This window comes from Equus asinus, chromosome 6, assembly GCF_041296235.1.
Source record: "Equus asinus isolate D_3611 breed Donkey chromosome 6, EquAss-T2T_v2, whole genome shotgun sequence".
Lineage (NCBI taxonomy): Eukaryota > Metazoa > Chordata > Mammalia > Perissodactyla > Equidae > Equus > Equus asinus.
This window is the reverse complement of record NC_091795.1, coordinates 81,478,686-81,497,689: the sequence shown is the minus strand read 5'-3', so window position 1 is coordinate 81,497,689 and position 19,004 is coordinate 81,478,686. Positions and strand designations below refer to the sequence as shown.

General features: G+C 36.5%; 1 protein-coding gene across 5 annotated transcripts in view; it reads right to left on the bottom strand.

Moving 5' to 3' along the window:
* ASXL2 (ASXL transcriptional regulator 2) overlaps window positions 1-19,004 on the bottom strand; it is a 160,911-nt gene that overhangs the window by 55,782 nt on the left and 86,125 nt on the right. For 3 of the 5 annotated variants that reach the window (XM_070512449.1, XM_070512450.1, XM_070512451.1), the window contains 2 exons: window positions 10,007-10,115; window positions 6,501-6,651 (listed from right to left, as the gene is read on the bottom strand). In XM_070512449.1, coding sequence (XP_070368550.1) covers window positions 6,501-6,651; window positions 10,007-10,115 — 260 coding nt within the window. Of the gene's footprint in view, window positions 1-3,891; window positions 6,456-6,500; window positions 6,652-10,006; window positions 10,116-13,184; window positions 13,206-19,004 lie in introns of those variants that run through there. The other 2 variants (XM_070512452.1, XM_070512453.1) reach the window with 2 other exon arrangements.

The following is a 19,004-nucleotide window of genomic DNA, read 5'->3' as shown; positions in this document are numbered from 1 at the left end:
AAAGACTGACAATACCAAGAATTAGTGAGCATGTGAAATAGTTGGAACTTGCATACATTGCTGGTAGGAGTATACACTGGTAGGACCACTTTGGAAAACTGTTTGGCAGTATATACGCTAGTTAATTCCACTCCAGAGAATATGCCCAACAGAAATGAGTACAAAAAGACAGACAAAAGCATTCACAGAATTAATATAACAGATGAAAATTAGAAAAAAACCTAATGTTCATCAATGGTAGAATGGATAAACAAATTGAGGTACCGGGCAATATTTATAAAATGGAATACTATACAGTTTTAAGAATCTGATGTACATACACAAGAACATGGATGAAATCTTACAAACATCATTTGAGCAAAGAAAAAGAGAGCATGATTTACATAAATCTAAAAAACTATTTCTGGACACTATTCTGTTCCAGATAAGTCTAGTCTATACTATCAGAAATTATTAGAGTGGTTATTTTGGGGTAATGGGTATTATCAGAAGGGCTGCTGGGGTACTGACAATGTTTTGCTTCTTGATCTGAGTTCTGGTTCATGGTGCTGTTCCATTTATGAAAATTCAATAAGCTGTATATTTATGATATGAGCACTTTTCTGAATATGTATTATAATTTAATTTTAAAAGTTTTAAAATAGGCAAAATCTATATGGACAGAAGTCAAGACAGTGGTTACCTCTGAGGAAGGATGAGTAGTGACAGGGAGCTGGCATAATGCCTCTGCAGTGCTGGTAACGATTATTATAGTTAATTATTTACTCATGGAAACAGGTATTTTCTTTTCTCAATTCAAAAAACGGGGATAAGATCATTTTATTTTTCCTCCTTTAAAGGAGGAATGAAGGATTTTTCCTTCTTCCTTCTTTTTTTAAAGAAAAATAGCATTCCCAAGTTTATATGGTTGAAAAATCATCTAAACCATCGCTATTCAAATGTTGTCCATGTAAACTATTGCTATTCAAATACTATCCAAAGACTGGTCTGTAACAAGGTAAGTACAAAAGTGAGAGGAGGAATTTAGTTACTTTCACAGAAATTAGACACTCCTGGGCCATTTTTATTGTATTTTACCTAAGTATTGGTCCACAATGGATTGGGAAGGTATTGAGGGGCTGGTCCTTTGTGATGAATAGTTTGAGAATAAACCAGCTGGCAGTGGGGAGGGAGGGAGTGTGGGGGAATGGCATGGGAATAGTATCACAGTTACAAAATGAGGAACCAAGATTTCCTTGGGGTATATCTTAAAAAGGATAAACATACAAAAAATAAGACATTGTTTGAAAAATGAACATTAAGGCTGCATTTTAACTACATCAAGCTGCTGTTTATAATTTTTTCTCACAAAGTGGTACCTAGAGAAAAATAATCCTTCACACTTCTGTATTACCAGTTTTAATTTTTACTTCAAATGAAACTAATGTCACCAATTAATATCATCATGCACCAAAGAAACATACTATCACCAACCAGTGATTCGCAACAGTAGAATGGAAATGAATTCTTTTAACCTATATACCAGTGATTAGAAATAAACTGAGCTAATGTAAACTAATGTAATGTAACGTAAGCTAGTGAGTAGAAAAATGAACCAAAGAAGCTAATATATTCACTCAGATACTAAATGGACAAGAGGATGAAACTAACAGAAAAAGATCTATGAACAAAAATCTTGTTCTTCTTGGTATGTGGCTATGAAAATTTGGAGGAGTCTACAGTGCTGCCATACTACATTATCTTAATTTTCCTAAGATATTACTTTATGCACACCAATAACCTATAAATAATGGAGACTAGCCCTAAAGATTAACAGTCTGATCATGACTTCTTTTCCCTTCTTTCTTTCCACAAATCCCCTCTTCCAGCCAAATTTACCTTCCAATGGCTTCCTGAAAACACTGTACACACACACTTCCACCTTCTTGCCTTTATATATGTTTTATTTCCATGACATATCTGTCTTCCCTAGAGGTCACACTCTCAAGGAAAGGACAGTTTATTAAAATTTTCTATAGTTCATACAATACTTACTAACCCATCTAAAGTTAACTACTCCCTTCTCTGATGCTGCTATAGTATGAGAAATATAAACACATGTTACTTACTAACCCATCTAAAGTTAACTACTCCCTTCTCTGATGCTGCTATAGTATGAGAAATATAAACACATGTTACTAAGTCATTTGCTAAGAATTTGCTTATTTTTCTAAAGCTCTAGATATGGATGGAGCCCACACCTTATTCAAAGTGATTTCTCAAATACCTGGCAAATACTGCATACTAGTCAAAGAATGAGTGTAGCAAGTAGTTTAAATAGAGATGTTTCTTTGGTTTAGCAAATAAACTAATGGCCTAAACAATGCTTCTCAAGCTCATACCCTGATCTACTGTCCTCCAGTATGGACTGCTCAACAGATTAAAAACACTCTCACTTTAGAGCCTACTTAGTATATGATTAAAAACAAAAATGCTTGCTTTTATATAAACATAGAGACATAACAAAAGATTAACAAATTCTGATCAAAAGATCAGCAGTTACTCAATATTTAAAAAACCAAAAAAGGTCACCAAAAAAACCAAACAGCAACCTAGTAGAGAAATGATTTTTAACCTTAAAATAAGTGTTTTCAGCAAACTATTTAAAACAAATTCTAGAACTTGAGGTTCATTAAAGCCAGTTTTACAGTTTCCTGAAGTAGTTGTTTCAAGTTGTTGAACATTTACATACTACCCACTGAGTGTACGTTCAGAAAGTACTAGTTTTCAGATACATAATAGCACTGAGAATTTTCCATTTCAATGGATGATTATTATATTGAACAAGGTCAAAAGGAAATGGACTATTCATATTAGATGCATTTGAATTAAAACTTTAGTAAATAATCTCTCACTTTTTATTTTCTCCTGAAGACATTCAATGAGCCCCTCTGAAGTATCAGAGAGACTATCAGAAATAATGGAGAAGTAATATCAAAATTGAAACTTAGCTTTATATAGTTGAAGGATTAATAGTTGAAAGACTGATAACAGTTGAAGTTTCCAAAATTGTTTTACTCTTCAAAAACAGTAATCCTTCTCTTAAGGCAGAGTTTTTATTTTCACAGTAGTCGTTCTTTAGAGGAATTTCATTTCTAGAAGTAACAGACCGTGTTAGTTCTAAGTCCCTTCTTCCCACATCAGGTACAGATTACTCCAAGCTGGGCAGGCTGTAGCTTCCGATCATATTCAAACAGTGCCCTAACCAAAGATGGAGAGACCTCACCTGAACACCTTTCCTTGCTTCTGGGTACCCTAACTATCCAAGTCCCAATAGTGTAGCCATCTTTTAATACATGACAGAGCTAAAACCTCCAACTCAGCCACCAACCACCTAAGACGAAAAAAGAACATCCTCTTCCAAAGGTCTCTCCCCACGTAAGTTAACTTTGCCCAAATGAGTTTTTCTAACCAGCATACTTTTTAAAGGAGACATTTCTATACATAACCATCCCCATTCAGTAACTTAACACATATATAAATGCTGCTAAAGAGCAGATAGGTCTGATATTTTGAATAACTCCAAACACAATATGTATCACATTCTTGATTTAAAGTAGTTCTGAACAAGCAGTAAACTTAATACTAGTTCGCACTCCTGGAAAGAATTAATAATTCCTCATAAGTGAAATGGTTTATCTCATACAACCAATTTTTTCTTAAGACACTTCAGAAGTAGATCAAAATCTAAGAAAACTTTATCAGAAGATAAAAATAATACTTCTACAGTTGCTTCATGCTGCAATATTTATATTTTATTTTGGAGAAAAGTCAGAGACTTCACTTAGCTACGATCCTACAAAAAAAGCAACAGAATGATTTTAATCATTTTCTGGAGTTATTCCACCTTACCTTGGTTTGGAATTCCATAAAGCTCTTCTTTGAACATTGTTTCCTGTCTGAAAATTAGCAATCAAAACTACAAATTTCTAAATTTTCCACTTTACATGAAAATCAATAAACTAGTTTTAATATTGCACTGAATTTCAAAGTTCTGTTCTCTGTTCCTACTTGGCTGAAAGATATACCTTTATCAAGAGAGTTTCTATCAATTTTCAACTAGAAGTATCAGTTTTGCTGTCAGAGCTCTTTATTTTTGTACATAAAAGGAAGTGGGTTTTGATACTATCTCAATGTTCTTCCTGTCTTACAATGCATTTGAAATAAAGTGATGTCACATTGAGAGTAAAAGCCCTAAATAAGAAAAAGGAATAGGCAAAATAAGTTTGCTTTACCTTTATTAATAATTGCAACTGATTTAGATCTGCTTTGCTGCATGCTGCTACTGCCACTGCTAACTACAAGTTTTCCACTTCACTTTGCACTGGACTACAAAACATTGATAGCTATATACCTACAAATTTACATATCTATACCACATGCCATATGTATGACCCATGAATGACAGAAAACATTCTATGAGAGACTAAATCATTATTCATTATTGGTACCTCATCATTCACCCATTTCTTAAGAATATCAGAGCTGTAAGAGTATATGTGAATTCTACATGACATCATGTGCACTTCTCATCTCCACCTTCCAAACACCATATATAGCCCATTCTATTCTCAGTTTAAAAGACTACCTACAATCGGAAAAAGTCTTTACAGAACTTCTCATCTTTATGTAAACTGAGGATAAATATGCAATACTGTGACAATTTCTAGAAGAGGAATGAATCAAAGGCAGTTTAAAAATAATTTATCTGGACCACATTCTTGAATTTGCTCTTACCTTGCTGTTAATATTTTCTAGTATTATACCGAGTGTAGGGCAAGGTTATGCTATTTTAATCTACCATTAAGCTATTGATAATGGAGTTCTATTGTTATTTCTTACATCCTCCTGTCTCACAATACATTTACCTTAAGTTCTTAGAGATAGCCTTTAAAAACCACGTAACAGCCACTACTCAAAACAGCCAATGCGGCATATGTGGCTATTGAAAAGTGAAGACCTCCAAGACCATGATTTTGTTCCGTTTACAGGTCTGACCACCTTTAATATCGATTTCCCTGTTTCCAGTCACATCCAGAAATTATGAATCTTGCTTCTCTTGCCTGATGACTTGGCTTGGTTCCTAATCTTAGACCAATAATTTCCAAACTTAAAAAGGAAAGTTTAAACTATGGGGGAAGCAGAGGAGAGACAGACCCCTTAATACTTTTGGTTCCACCCTTCCAAAAAGGGCCGTTGGTGGACTTTGAGGAATCTAAGGCCCTAGACCACACCTCCTTTCACTATTGAGAGGGATTACTCTAAAATATATCAAGAATATTGGTCAGAGGTCCCAGTTTTGTCTTGCCTTTGTTCCTAACATTTGAGCCCTAGGTTGCTCTCCCAAGTGGTTGTGATCTTAAAGCTAAAATCCTCTGGTTACAAAATTTGCCCAAATTGCATGTGTAATAGTTATATACCAGAGAACACAGATAATGCCACTAATTATCTCAGTTCTCTCCAGGAGTCACACATACATTACCATAGGTACATTAATGAAGGAGACTATTTTTCTGACATAGTTCTATCAATAGTTCTAAAGGCACTTAAAATTAATGAGTCAAGTATGCCAACAAACGTAACTCTAGCTTCTAAATCCAAAGACAGCTCACCTATAACTCAAACCTAAAAGGATATCCAAGCTAGGGAAACTCTTGGATGTTTATTTTGTTCTAGAATATCACTCTATCAGTCCTTATAAATGAACCATCATGACTTGGCTTAAAATCTGCCTTGCCATGTATGGCACAACTTATAAATATTGGGGTAAAAATTATTTGCCCTCTTCAAGAAGACTCTGACAAGAAGCTGCAGATAATTAGCAAGGACAGGTAATAAAACACATCCTTAAGTAGAAAATCCATCCCAGGGAAGCTGCAGCAACAAACACTTTATTCCCTAAAGAAAGTTTTTTGGGTAAGCTATCAAGCAGACACCAAGCAGAGGATGAGAGCAAAGACCAGTAGACTAAATTTAGTCTTTGCCAGTAGAAATGAAAAGCATTCTCTTCCTAGTAAGGAGAGAGCTGTTAGAGCAATAAGTGCTCAAATTTTAGTAGAGAGGATTCAAGAGAAAATAAAATAAGAGCATCCTAAAAGGGTTATGGATGGTCAAGGTGAGAATAAACCCAGGTAAAACCTAGCAAGCCAGGTTGTCCAATGTGGTAGCCATTAGCCACATACAACTATTTATTTTAAAATAAAATTAAAAATTCACTTCCTCAGTTACACTAGCCATATTTCAAGTGCTCAATAGATACACGTAGCTAGTGGCTACTGTGTTGGGTTGGACAGCATAGATACAGAACATTTCCATCACTGTAGGAAATTCTATAGGACAGTACTGATGTAAAGGGTAAGGGAAAGAGACTGACTGACCTGGGGTCTGGAAAAGAGGAACTACTAACAAGGGCATTTGTCCTACAGCATTCAGTACTTTATTGAGGGATCAGGTGGATTTACCTTTCCTTTTCCACCTGCTCTTTTTTCCCTCCTTGTTGCTGCCACCATCACTGCTGCTGCTGCTGTTCTCAGAACTCTGGGAATCTGACTGACCATCACTGCTTTCTTCTGAACCTTCTGATAGCTCTTTCACCCCATCCGGCACATCTTTCTGAAAATGTAGGCATCCAATTAGGATTAATCATTACCATTTCAGCAAACAGGAATTAAATTTTTGATATGCACTACTGCAACTTAATTGTGTTGATTAATTTTTACTACTATAGGATTCAGCAGCAGAACCAGCAATGTCATCTCTCAGTGTCAACCAGAACTGTTATCTCTCTTCTTTGGGTCAAATTAGCTAATGTTTCCACCTAAATCCGAAGATAAAAATTATACATGACAATCATGGCACAACACAGAGGCTTAAATCACACAAAAACTGGGTATACATATGTCCAGGCAAAGGACAAAATATGCAGGATAAATAACTATATAATAACAATTTTGTAAAATGCATGTACATCCAGCATCCATGTTATATATATACATATATATTTGAGAGTATGTAAAGTACCATTACGTATTGTGAATTCAGTTCAGAGTCTCGACAGCAAGAGATAGTACATTATTTGAATCTAATCAGTTCCTGAATATTGGTTGGTAAGTAGCAAGAGTAAAATACAAAAGGAACCATTTTTTTAAAAAAATCACATGAATCTTTGGTTTCCGCATTTGACAGTGAGAATGCTAATCAGAAAGGATACTTGTGTCATCACAGTGTGTGAAAGATATAATAAGGTAGCTGCAAATCAAGCACTACGAAATTAAGACTTTCCAGGTTTGAATTCTAGCTTTATCATTTAATTTTGCAGCCTTGGTCAAAGTTTAACTTCTTATTCTTCAGTTTCCCTGTCTATAACATGGCAATAATAGTACCTAACTTAAAAGATTATTTGGAAATTAAATGAGTTAATAAATGTAAAATGCTTACTGCCTGGCATATGATAAGAGCTCAATAAATATTAGCTACCATCTACTTATGTAGTATATAAAAATATGCACACATAGACAAACATTATTAGTGAATGTTATTTCCAAGTTATAAAACTTTGGATGGTGTTTTCCTCTCAATATATTTATTTTCCCACATAATTTATTTTTATAATCAGATAAAAAATAATTCTGGCATGTTAGCTTCCCAGCTAAAATTGGCACTCATAACATTACAGCCAAGATAGTAACCTCTGATCTAGGAAGAAACTGTTATTTTCCACTTAGTGATATTTCTCTCTCAGCCATTTCTTATGTTATATACTTTCTTACAATACACAATTCCACATTTTTCTATTCTTTCCTTCAAAATGCAGAACAACTTTACAGAGTTAGTTGCCAGCCAGACCTCTTGACCTGTGGGTTCAACAAGTATTTTAAGTTCAAACATAGCTATCTTCTTTTCTTACACTTGTGATCCCTGCAGGATCAAATGCTCATGCCCCAAATCTTAGAACCATTTCACCTTCTCTTTTACTCACTCCAAATAGTACATAATTTATTTCTCTAATGTCCCTTGCCTAGATCTCTTTCACCAGTCTTGTGGTTCAGGCCAATTATCTGTTCCAAACAATCATAACCATCTCACAGACAAGTTTTCCTGCTTTACCCTTAAAGCTATCCTACTTGAACTATCTTCCTAACTTCCTAAACAAAGTTGATCAAGTTTTTCTCCTGGAAAACCTCTGCCATCTCCTCAACACAGACTCTCTCTCTCTCTCTCTCTCTAAAACTGCTTGGTCAGGTTTTCAAAAGCCTCCAATGTTCGATCTTTACTTACCGTTCACCTTGCCCCTGACTCCTTACACACTAGCCCACCACAGATTATGGTCCAACCACTCCAATTTACTCTACTTTCAAATCCATTCTGAATCCCTCTATCTGTGCTTTTACGGAAGCTATTCCCTTGTCTTAAAGGCACTTCCTCCATTATTTATCTGCCATAGTTCAACTCAAATCTTACAAGTTTAAGAAAAACAATAACTTTCTAGATCCCTTTATTCAAAATGAATCTTTATTTCCCTATAATATCACAGTTCTTTATAGTTCAGTACTTTATATCACAGTATTTTGTCAGTAGGCAATTATTCCAATAACTATGTGAGCTTCAAGAGATCATGGCTCACAGTTTATCCTTCTTTATAGCCTCTACAGTGTCCAGCATAGAGCAGGCATTTAGTAAATGTTATTAACACTATGGAAGGTGTAGATCAGCTAAAACCTAAAAGAAACGCAGAATGCTCCATGTAGGACTAGAGCCCTGTGACCCCAAGAAGTTCAACAAGGAGGTATTATAGGTAAGTTAGATCTTTTTAATGTTAGTGGGCTATACACAACCACTGAGCATCATGATGACTACAGTTCAAAGCTGAAAAGGCAAGAGGGGACAGAGTCCCACATACACATGTACATAGTCATCGCAAGCGAAGCATTAATTCTCCTTCTGCTGATAAATTTCCTTTGGGAAACAACCCCTCTCTTCAGTTCATCTGGCCTCTTGAGAGGGCTTAATTCAACCCCACATCAAGGGTAATCATGAACCTAAAAGCATCCAATCAGAAGACTCAACACATTTGGCAACAGGAATCATTCAGGTACAGACACACAGGCCAAGCCAAACCAATCAAGCCAAATCAGAACTAACTAAAGGGCTCCTGTTTTAGTTCCTGAGACTCTTCTCTCCAGACTTACAGCTTGAAGAGTGGGGGTCGTCAGGTACAATGAGGAGAGAGCCTGCCTGAGAATGGAGCCAAAAGAAAGCAGAGAGACCAATCCCTGAGGACATCATTTAAGCTCCTGGATCTAGGCTGAGTTTCCCTAGAATTTCCAGTTATATGAACTAATAAATTCTGTTTTACTCAAACTTATTTGAGTTGGCTTCCTTGTTTGTAACTGAAAGGACACTGATAAGTCAAGGTCCCTTCTCAGTGCAGGAATTAGAAATTAGCAAACCTGTTATGGCAAAAAGAACATGGACTCAGGACTTCAGTCAGATCTGGGTTCATATTCTGGTTCTGATACTATCTAGCCAAAGCTGGGCAAGAAAATCCAATCTTCTGAATTTGGGCTTTCTCTTTTATAAAAAAAGGAATAACAACCACAACTCTGAGTTGTAACGGAGAGTTAAATGAGGAAGTAATATAAAGCATCAAGGGTGCATGCTCCACAGTAACACTCATTAGTATTTGAATGTTGTGAGGCCCTTTAAAAAGTCACTGGAAGTCATTTTCACTTCATCCCTTCAAGAAAATATTATCATAAAGAATAAAAAATAAAGTTACTTCTCTGGTCTACCTATAGATGGTTACAGATTAGTAAAAAAAAAAAAAAAAAGTATTAGACACAGGGTTGAAGAGGTAACCCTCTTCCTGAAAATATCACTCTTCAAGAACAGAATTCTGTCTCTATAATGCAAATATATGTAGTCACTTCCTGGTTTTACTTTTCAAATGACTAACAAAAATATTTACCTTCAAGGTATATACTCCCATTCTACCTGGAACCTTATAGAAGATGCCCTCTTCACCTCGGGAGTTTGTGTGCAGCATTGCATTCAGGCATGCAAGAGGGGAAGTCCCACTGCAAAAAAAGAAGAATACAATGATTAGCTTCTGTCTGAATATCCTTGTAACTTAAGATAAAATTAACTGGTCAACAGTCACTTGACATAAACACTTTATAAACTATATAAAATGTCTATCAATCTACAGAGAGCCTGCCATTAAGAAAATGGATGTAAAATTCACCCCCATATATCTAAACAAAAAATAATTAATTTTCTTAATCCTGATCCAGTATCTAATAACATTTAAGTCAAGAAAAATTTATCTCACAGAAGTACCACAAATCTATTTTGCAAAAATTCTACTTCACTTACATTTTGTCAATTATACCTCAATAACGCTGAAATTTTTTTCAAAAGACTAATTAATTTACTACAATCTGTAAATGTCCAGAAGTAAAATGGGGGGAGGGGGGGACATACACAGATTCAAATAAACGATATTAATCACCTTGCATACTGTTGCACCAGACTGAATCCGAGCTGTGAAATGAACACATTTCCATGGTCTTGTATTTTTTTATTTTTTTTTTACTGAGATATAATTGACATATAACATTATATTAGTTTCAGGTGTACAACATGATTCCATATTTGTATATATTGCAATGGTCTCTTGTAGTATTTGGACCTATCACGAGATCACTTTAAAGCGTATAAAGTAGGCTTTGGAATATAATCTATGTGGCAACTTGGCTAAATGTTAATAATTCTAATAGACATCTACCACATTTTCTAGAGTTTTAAGTACATAAAAAATTATCTGTAAAAAATATAAACATATTATTTTACTTTCTAATTGTAATCAGATTTCATTTTCTGATCTTTTCACACTTATTTAACAAAACAAAGAGCAATATAAATGGAGATGTGTGGCATTCTTAAATTAAAAATAATTTCTCACAATACATGAGGGATAAGGCAGCTTATTTGCACATTTCCAGCTCTTCTCCTCTCAGTTCTCTGCTGGTACTACTCAATAACTCAAATAAGCCTACTAGAAGACGCTGGTAGACATCTTGGATATATCTAAAGACAAAAGTTCTCTGTGGAGAGCAGAACCATGCATCCAATGTCTTTCAGTACTGTGAAAGTGTCGAGGGAGTCAAAAACTAGAAGGAAGATGGAGGACAACAAAGAAAATAAAGAAAAGCGTTTGCTGAAAAAAGTGCTGAGTGTCTCCGGGTTGATTTTTCATAGTTATGTTTATCTAATTCGGATACTTCCATGTTAAAAATACACATGATGCAATTCTACTCAGAATCTCAAAGTTATGTCAAATAAATACATAAGAATTGCCAAGAAACTTCTGGGGAAAAATGATGAGAGACCTGCTTAGCAAGTTATTAAAAAGTACTCTAAGCCACTATTATTGAAGGAATATTTCTAGGACAGGATAAAGCGGCAAATGAGCACTCTTCTAGACTGCTGGTAGAATAAAACAGAAAATACAGAAACAGATTATAATAAATGTAAAAGGTATTATTTATCTGTAGTAGGAAGAAGATGGGGTCATGACATGATCACCTGTGGTCTGAATACCTGGCATCTGTTCCCGCATTTCCTGTGAAATATTATCCCTCTCTCACTCTCACTCATGTGGTTGAGACAGACTTAATGCCATGCTCATCACACGTGCAAATCCAAACTATTAAACCAGAATTTCCTGCTTGGAAAAGCCAATCAGCAGTTCTGTTTGCACCCCACTCCCCCACCCCCACAGTGACAGATTCAGGAACAGACACACGACTTAATTACGGTCAAGAATCTAAGGAGCTATTTACTTGGGCATTTAGCAAAAGAAACTTGCTCTCCAGGGAAACTTCAGAAAGAGACCCTTCCCCTGAGTAGTATGAGGAAGTAATGCCTAAAACTTCCAGTCATCATGTGAGCATGTGGGAAGTATCTGGAATTGGGCTAGGTAAGGATTATGGGGAAAAAAATCAACACCCAAAAAAGCAGAACTGAGAAAAGAGGAAAACAGCAATTTTTTTTTTTTAAGCAATATTACTTTTGCTACTGTATCAAGCCTGGCCTTAAGTCAGTCCTACCTTTCAAATTTTGAGGTTTTAAGTCACCAGCAACTGAAACAGTCCTAAATAAAACAGTTTATTTCATAAGTAGTGCTGGCATAGCATGTTGTACAGCTGGGGAAAACAATTCTCACAGTATATACAAAAACATATTACAAATGAATTAAAGGCCAAAATGTAAAAAGTAAAAGATATTAAAGGAAAACAGTATAACCTACAGCATAGAGAAAACTTTTTACATAAGAGAGAAAACCTAAAAAACAAAAAAGAGAAACATATTGACTAAACAAAAACTTCTGTACGGGAAAAAAATATGATCAACAAAACTACAGAAAGTATATGAAGGTGGAATAAGTTATAAGTTACCATCGGAGGCATATATGGTATATATGGGACTATTTTCACAATTCCCTGAGTCTAAAACTACATTTAAAATTTTTTTAAAAAAACAACAAATGAACTGATAAAATCCATTGCTGGTAAGATTACGGGCAAAGAGGCACTCTTATCTACTGTTGGTGGAACTGTAAACTGCTACCTTCTCCCTCATTTCTCAAGTCTGTCTTAGGAAAGTAACATGGAAGTATCCATTAAAACTAAAAAATTAGGTGCCACTGATCCAACAGTCCCACCTCAACCTATCCAACAAAAATAAGGCCACAAGGACTTATGGACAGATATGATTCACTTAGGATTAACTCCAGCATTGTTAAAATGTCAAAGCACTGAAAATGACCTCAGAGTTCATTAATAAGAGAATGGTTGACCACATGTTAGTAAAATAACCAAGAGGATATGAATCAATAAGCAGCTACATTAACGGCAAAAGGAGTGCTATCCAGGAAGCATTCTATTTCGCCCTCGCAACAATGCTTCCAGGCAGGCAAAATTATTATACTATTTTTACAAATGAACAAACAAATAGCTGTATTAAGTAAGCTGTTCAAGATCACATAGTTAGTAAATGGTGAAGCCAAGATTCCAGTAAGAGAAAGAAAACAACATATAATCAAGTGAAAAAGACAAGTTATAATCTGTAGTTCAATAACCCACCTGGTAAAAGTTTCCCCCAACTAACGGTGTTCAATTTCACCATTAAGTACCCACTTTGTATAGGCCAATAAACTAGGGTCTGTGGATCCAAAAAGAAAAGCTTTCTTAGCTCACAATCTCATAAGGAAGATAGACAAGGCAACAAACAGCCACAGTACACTGTAATCACGCCATTAACACAGACACAGGTCCACAGTCCCTGACCCCAAACACCTGACGCCAAGTGTTTCAGACATAAAAATCTTTTGGATTTTAGAAAGGTAACACACTGTTTCATATATTATGCACCACCACCAGGAGATTAGAAGCAGCATCCCCTAACCAAACACAGTGAAACATGAATATTCACACTAAGTAGGATAAACAAAAATTACATATAGCTTCATGTCAGTTCAGGAGAAGTGTTATTGTCAAATGAGTTCTCGTACAGAATGTACAAAAACACTTTCAAGCATTTTTGATTTTGGAATTATGAAATAAAGACTACAGACTTGTATATATATAGTGCTTTAAGTCAGAGAGAAACAAACAAACAATCTAGTCTAGGGTCTAGTACCTAGAAGAAAAAAAACAAAAACAAATCTAACCCAAACCAAACCAAAGCAAAAAAAACTCCTCAAATTGAAACTCATAAAACGAAAGTAAACGATACACACATCTGGTAAAAAGACGTGGTAAAAGAGATATAGGACATCACTATCATATTTTCCTAGCAAATCTGGGTATAATTTTCCTTTGAAAGAAATAAGAAAGTTTTGAAAACCCACAAGATATACAGAACACTGTACTATTTAAAACAAAAATTTAGATTTGATTTCAGGAAAATATAAAAAGTCAGAAAACCCGGGCAGAGTTTATTTTTATGAATAATGAAGCAATGGCAGAGAAGTACAATAGGCCACACCGCCCATGATAGCAGGGATACATCTTCAAGGGAACTAACTCTAGATTTGTAAAATTAAATAAAAATAACTGAATAACTTGAAGGAAGAGGCATTATCAGCACGGGTGATAAAACCTCGGGTAACTGGGGAGATCAATACCAATGTAAAGTCAAGTAAATATAATATGGGGTAAGTTCTGACACCTGAAACAAGAACACCTCAAAAGATTACACAACTATCATGACAGGGCTAGTCCTATGACTGAGTGGTTAAGTTCGTGCACTCTTCTTTGGCGGCCCAGGGTTCAGTGATTTGCAGACTTAAACATCGCTCATCAAACCATGCTATGGCAGCATCCCACACAGAAGAACCAGAATGGCTTACAACTAGGATATACAACTATGCACTGGGCCCTTGGGGAGGAAAAAAATTTTAAAAAAGAGTAAGATTGGCAACAGATGTTAGCTCAGGGCCAGTCTTCCTCACCCACCCCCCACCTCCACCAAAAAAAAGATTACATAACTATCATGACACACCACAGCTTGTAATGTTTCTTGTCCATGCTCAAGAGATTGGAGTTAAGAGGCAGGAGGGGTTCTTTTAAGGAAAGGAACAAGTGCAGCACTATAATTTTAAGCTGAATCTACCTCATGTAAGGAAATATAGTAAGATGTTTCACACACAAGGCCCAAGAACAGAAGTACCTTCAGTTATATTGCCAATGGCCTTATTTAGTTCTTTTTGCAATAAAAGTGGTTCCTTAGCAGTAGCTAACAGGGCTGAAAGACCTGAGGTCTACAATTACACTGCTCAGATGAAGTAAATACAGTAACTAACTCATGAAAGGAGACATCAGTGTGTGTCAAAAAGAACCAGATTTATATATTCATAACAATCTGAATGCAAATCTGTGTGTTGCCATGGGCAAGTCACTTTCAAAATCCTTAATTTTTTCATCTGTAAAATGGAGGTTATACGACCCACTTTGTAATTTGCACAGATTACAATAATACATATAAAGTATATGTCACAGAGAAGAGATTCAGCAACTATGGCAGTTACCTGAACAACTTGCTCCTCTGCTCTAGGTTCATGGTGCTCCACACATTCCCTATCTCAAGTGACAACAATTTCACTCTCACCCCACCAGTTCTCCACTCTGAAGTCAGAGCGACCTTTCAAAAACAAACCCAATTGGGGCTGGCCCCGTGGCCGAGTGGTTAAGTTCGCGCGCTCCGCTGCAGGCGGCCCAGTGTTTCGTTAGTTCGAATCCTGGGCGCGGACATGGCACTGCTCATCAGACCACGCTGAGGCAGCATCCCACATGCCACAACTAGAAGAACCCACAACGAAGAATACACAACTATGTACCGGGGGGCTTTGGGGAGAAAAAGGAAAAAATAAAATCTTAAAAAAAAAAAAAAAAAAAACCCAATTGTACTACCCCTGCCCAGCTTAAAACTCATCCATGATATCATAATGTTCTTAGAATAAAGTCCCGAATTATCAATATGATCTGACCAAGACTACTGTCTCATACCCTCTCTGATTCAGCCTACTCTAGCCTTTTTTCCATGCTGTAACTTAATAATTCTTCTGCCTGCAATGATAACTTCACTTTTTCTGCTAGCAAACTCCAATTCACTCTTCAGAGTTCAGTCTTAATGTCTTTGTTTAAGAAAGCCACCCCAGGGGCTGGCACTCTGGTGTAGTGGTTAAGTTTGGTGCACTCCACTTCAGTGGCTCGGGTTCACAGGTTTGGATCTCAGGTGTGGACCTACACTATTTGTCAAGCCATGTTGTGGTGGCAACCACATACAAAATGGAGGAAGAGTGGCACAGACCTTAGCTCAGAGCTAATCTTCCTCAAGCAAAAAAAGAGGAAGAATGGCAATAAACGTTAGCTCAGAGCAAATCTTTCTTACCAAAAAAGAAAACCAAAAAGCCACTCCAATGTCCTAGAGAATCCAAAACTTATCTAAATACATATCATTTATAACTACATATTATCACGATGAAAAAATTTTAATTTAATGTGTGATTCCATTGGGGCCAGCCAGAGTCAATGGCATGTGATTTCATTTAAGTTCTCTGGGAAGCAGATTCTCTCTTCTCTTGTATATTTGAAGCCAAAGGCAAACACAGGCTCCAGGACCTACCAGCAATAACCCTGCAATTATGATAACGAGCCTGATGAAAACAGAACAAAAATGAAGGAAGCAGAGCTGAGATACTGATCAACAAACTTCTGGAGCACCTGGATCAAGCTTTGCCTGCTTTTTCCACTTATATTAGATGATTAATTTCCTTTAATGTTTAAGCTGGTTTACATTGCATTTCCTGTTATTTACAACTGAAAATATCTTAACTGACAAAAAACACCTAGGTCAAAAGCATTCAATTGACAGAGATATGAAAGGGAAACAGAAGAAAGATAGAGAAGAATATTAAAAGGTAACAATTCTCTCCTACCAATAAGAAAATACTACATTTATGAATAACATATATTGAATGATAATATAAGAAGAGGCAAGGTACTACTCAAACCTGTGGTCAAACCAGACTAACTCAAGTACTCAGATACCCAGAAACATTTGCCTTAATGTTTTTCTAAATCTTGAACTTCAAGGATTAAGAAAGAATCAAGCTGATGGGGCCAGCCCAGTGGCACAGCAGTTAAGTTCACACGTTTTGCTTCAGTGGCCCAGGGTTCGCCAGTTCGGATCCCGGGTGCAGACATGGCACCGCTTATCAAGCCATGCTGTGGCAGGCAGCCCACATATAAAGTAGAGGAAGATGGGCACGGATTATAGCTCCGGGCCAGTCTTCCTCAGCAAAAAGAGGAGGAGTGGCGGCAGATGTTAGTTCAGGGCTGATCTTTATCAAAACAAAACACAAAACAAAATAAACTATTAAAAATTTTTTTAGAAAGAATCAATCTGAGTTCTAGGCATCAAAAGCAAAAATGGCAGATTCAATTACTGTTTTTAATTCATCGTTTACTCCCTCTAACATGTCACCTTGCAGTACCTTACAGTAAGTAAAATTTATTTCCCTGCCCGAATGATGTTGGGCTTGGCCACAAGATTTCGTCAATGAAATGAAACAGACATGGGAGAAACAGAGGCTAAAATGTGCTTGCATAGTCTGGCTTACTCCTGAGATGGCCAGAGAGTGGGCCACTGATTCCAGGAGAACAGAGAACAACTCATAGCCTAGAGCCAAGCATAGGCAAAAAAAAAAAACCCAGCTAATCTAAAGGCATGAGGAAGAAAAGGAGCAACTTGGCTGTTAAAAGCCACTGAAATTCTGAGACTGTTATGCAGCAAAAACTGACCAACAAAATAAGCCCTGTATAATGCAGGGAACACCTGCTTTCTTAGCAATACTCAATAACAAAAGATAGTAAAAAAAGTCCTTAAGAAAAGTTAACAGAAAAATTTATATCCAGTCAAGATATCATGCAAACAAAGAAGCAATAGAAAGATACCATTAAGCCCATCAGAACTCAGGGCAAAGATCACCTATAAACTTAAATCCAGCCAACAAAGAAGTGCACTAAAATAAACAATTCAGGAATAGAGAAAATGGTTTAAAGAGAGAAAAGTAAACAGTTGCAATTATGGCAATGTAAGAGAAATGAAAATGTTTTCTATTTTTTTCAACTTGCATTTTAAAAATGACAACACACCTTCAGGATTTTTCTATTTTCTTTTCCATCAACTTCAGAGATCATTTAGGAATTAATATCCTAAAAGAAGTATATTAACACACTTCAGTGAAAAACCTGAAATATAACAATTCTCTTAGTTTCTTCAACTAAATGCCATAAACAACGGTTATTCCTGGTGAGTGAATTTCAGAATATTTTTTACAGAGTACATTTTTTCATTATTGATTGACCTTTTCTGATTTTCCAGTTATCAAGTATCATTTTCACAAAAATATTAAACAGTCCAAAAATATATGAATAAATTATTAAAACAACGTAACTTCTGCAAGAGAGTAAGGCTCTTTTTCAAAATCACTTCTTTTGTCAAAGCAGTGACAGAACAAAACAGAACAAAACAAAAACTAGAACAGCAGCTGAGGAGTGGGAAACTGTATAGAGACTGAAGTGAAACACTTCCACTCATATTCCACTGAATAGCAAGATATTTGTTTACCAAGTACAAGAAGAGACACACTCAAAAAGAGAGTCAATCACAGATGCCCACAAATACAAGGAAAGGGGAAACCTACATGTAACATTCAAAGATCAAGAGACAAGTCAAAGATGAAGCAACTGGGAAGACATGGTGGTTTTAGAATTAGTATGTTTACATCATAGCACCCAAATTTTTAATCATTTCAGTTATATGGCACTGATCTTCAGGGGAAAAAATTAGCTTTCCACTTAAAGAGTGTCAATAAAAAAGCAATCATGATCTGGGATGTCAGTAACAGGGCGGAGTGAACTGTTCCCTTGGTTTCTCCCCCTTCGAACTACAGCTAAATGGACCTTCACTGATCAGTGGAGGATACCCACACAGCACATCAGGACGCCTGAGAGAACTGCACAGCTATACATGTGAAGGGGGATGGACTACTCCCAGGGAGGTGGTGGAGAAGGGTGAGCATTCTTCGGTCCCCTAGCAGCCCTGTACATGCATACAACTGCTCTCCTGGCTCGAGCACCCACAGTACCATTGCAGCCCCAAGAGTGGGAGCACACCTTAGCACCAATGTGGGAGTGGATGCACACAACAGCTGGTGCAACCTAGGAGACAGCAGTGGATTTGTGCGCCTGAGCAAATGAGTACTCAGGTGCTGAGAATACCCATAGTACTACTGTGGCCCCAAAGGGGGAGTGCATCTTGGCAGGACTGTGGGAGCAGGAAGCAGCAGCCCTGAGCCCCTGTATGATCGCTTTCTTGTCTTGTGGGAGAGCCCACAG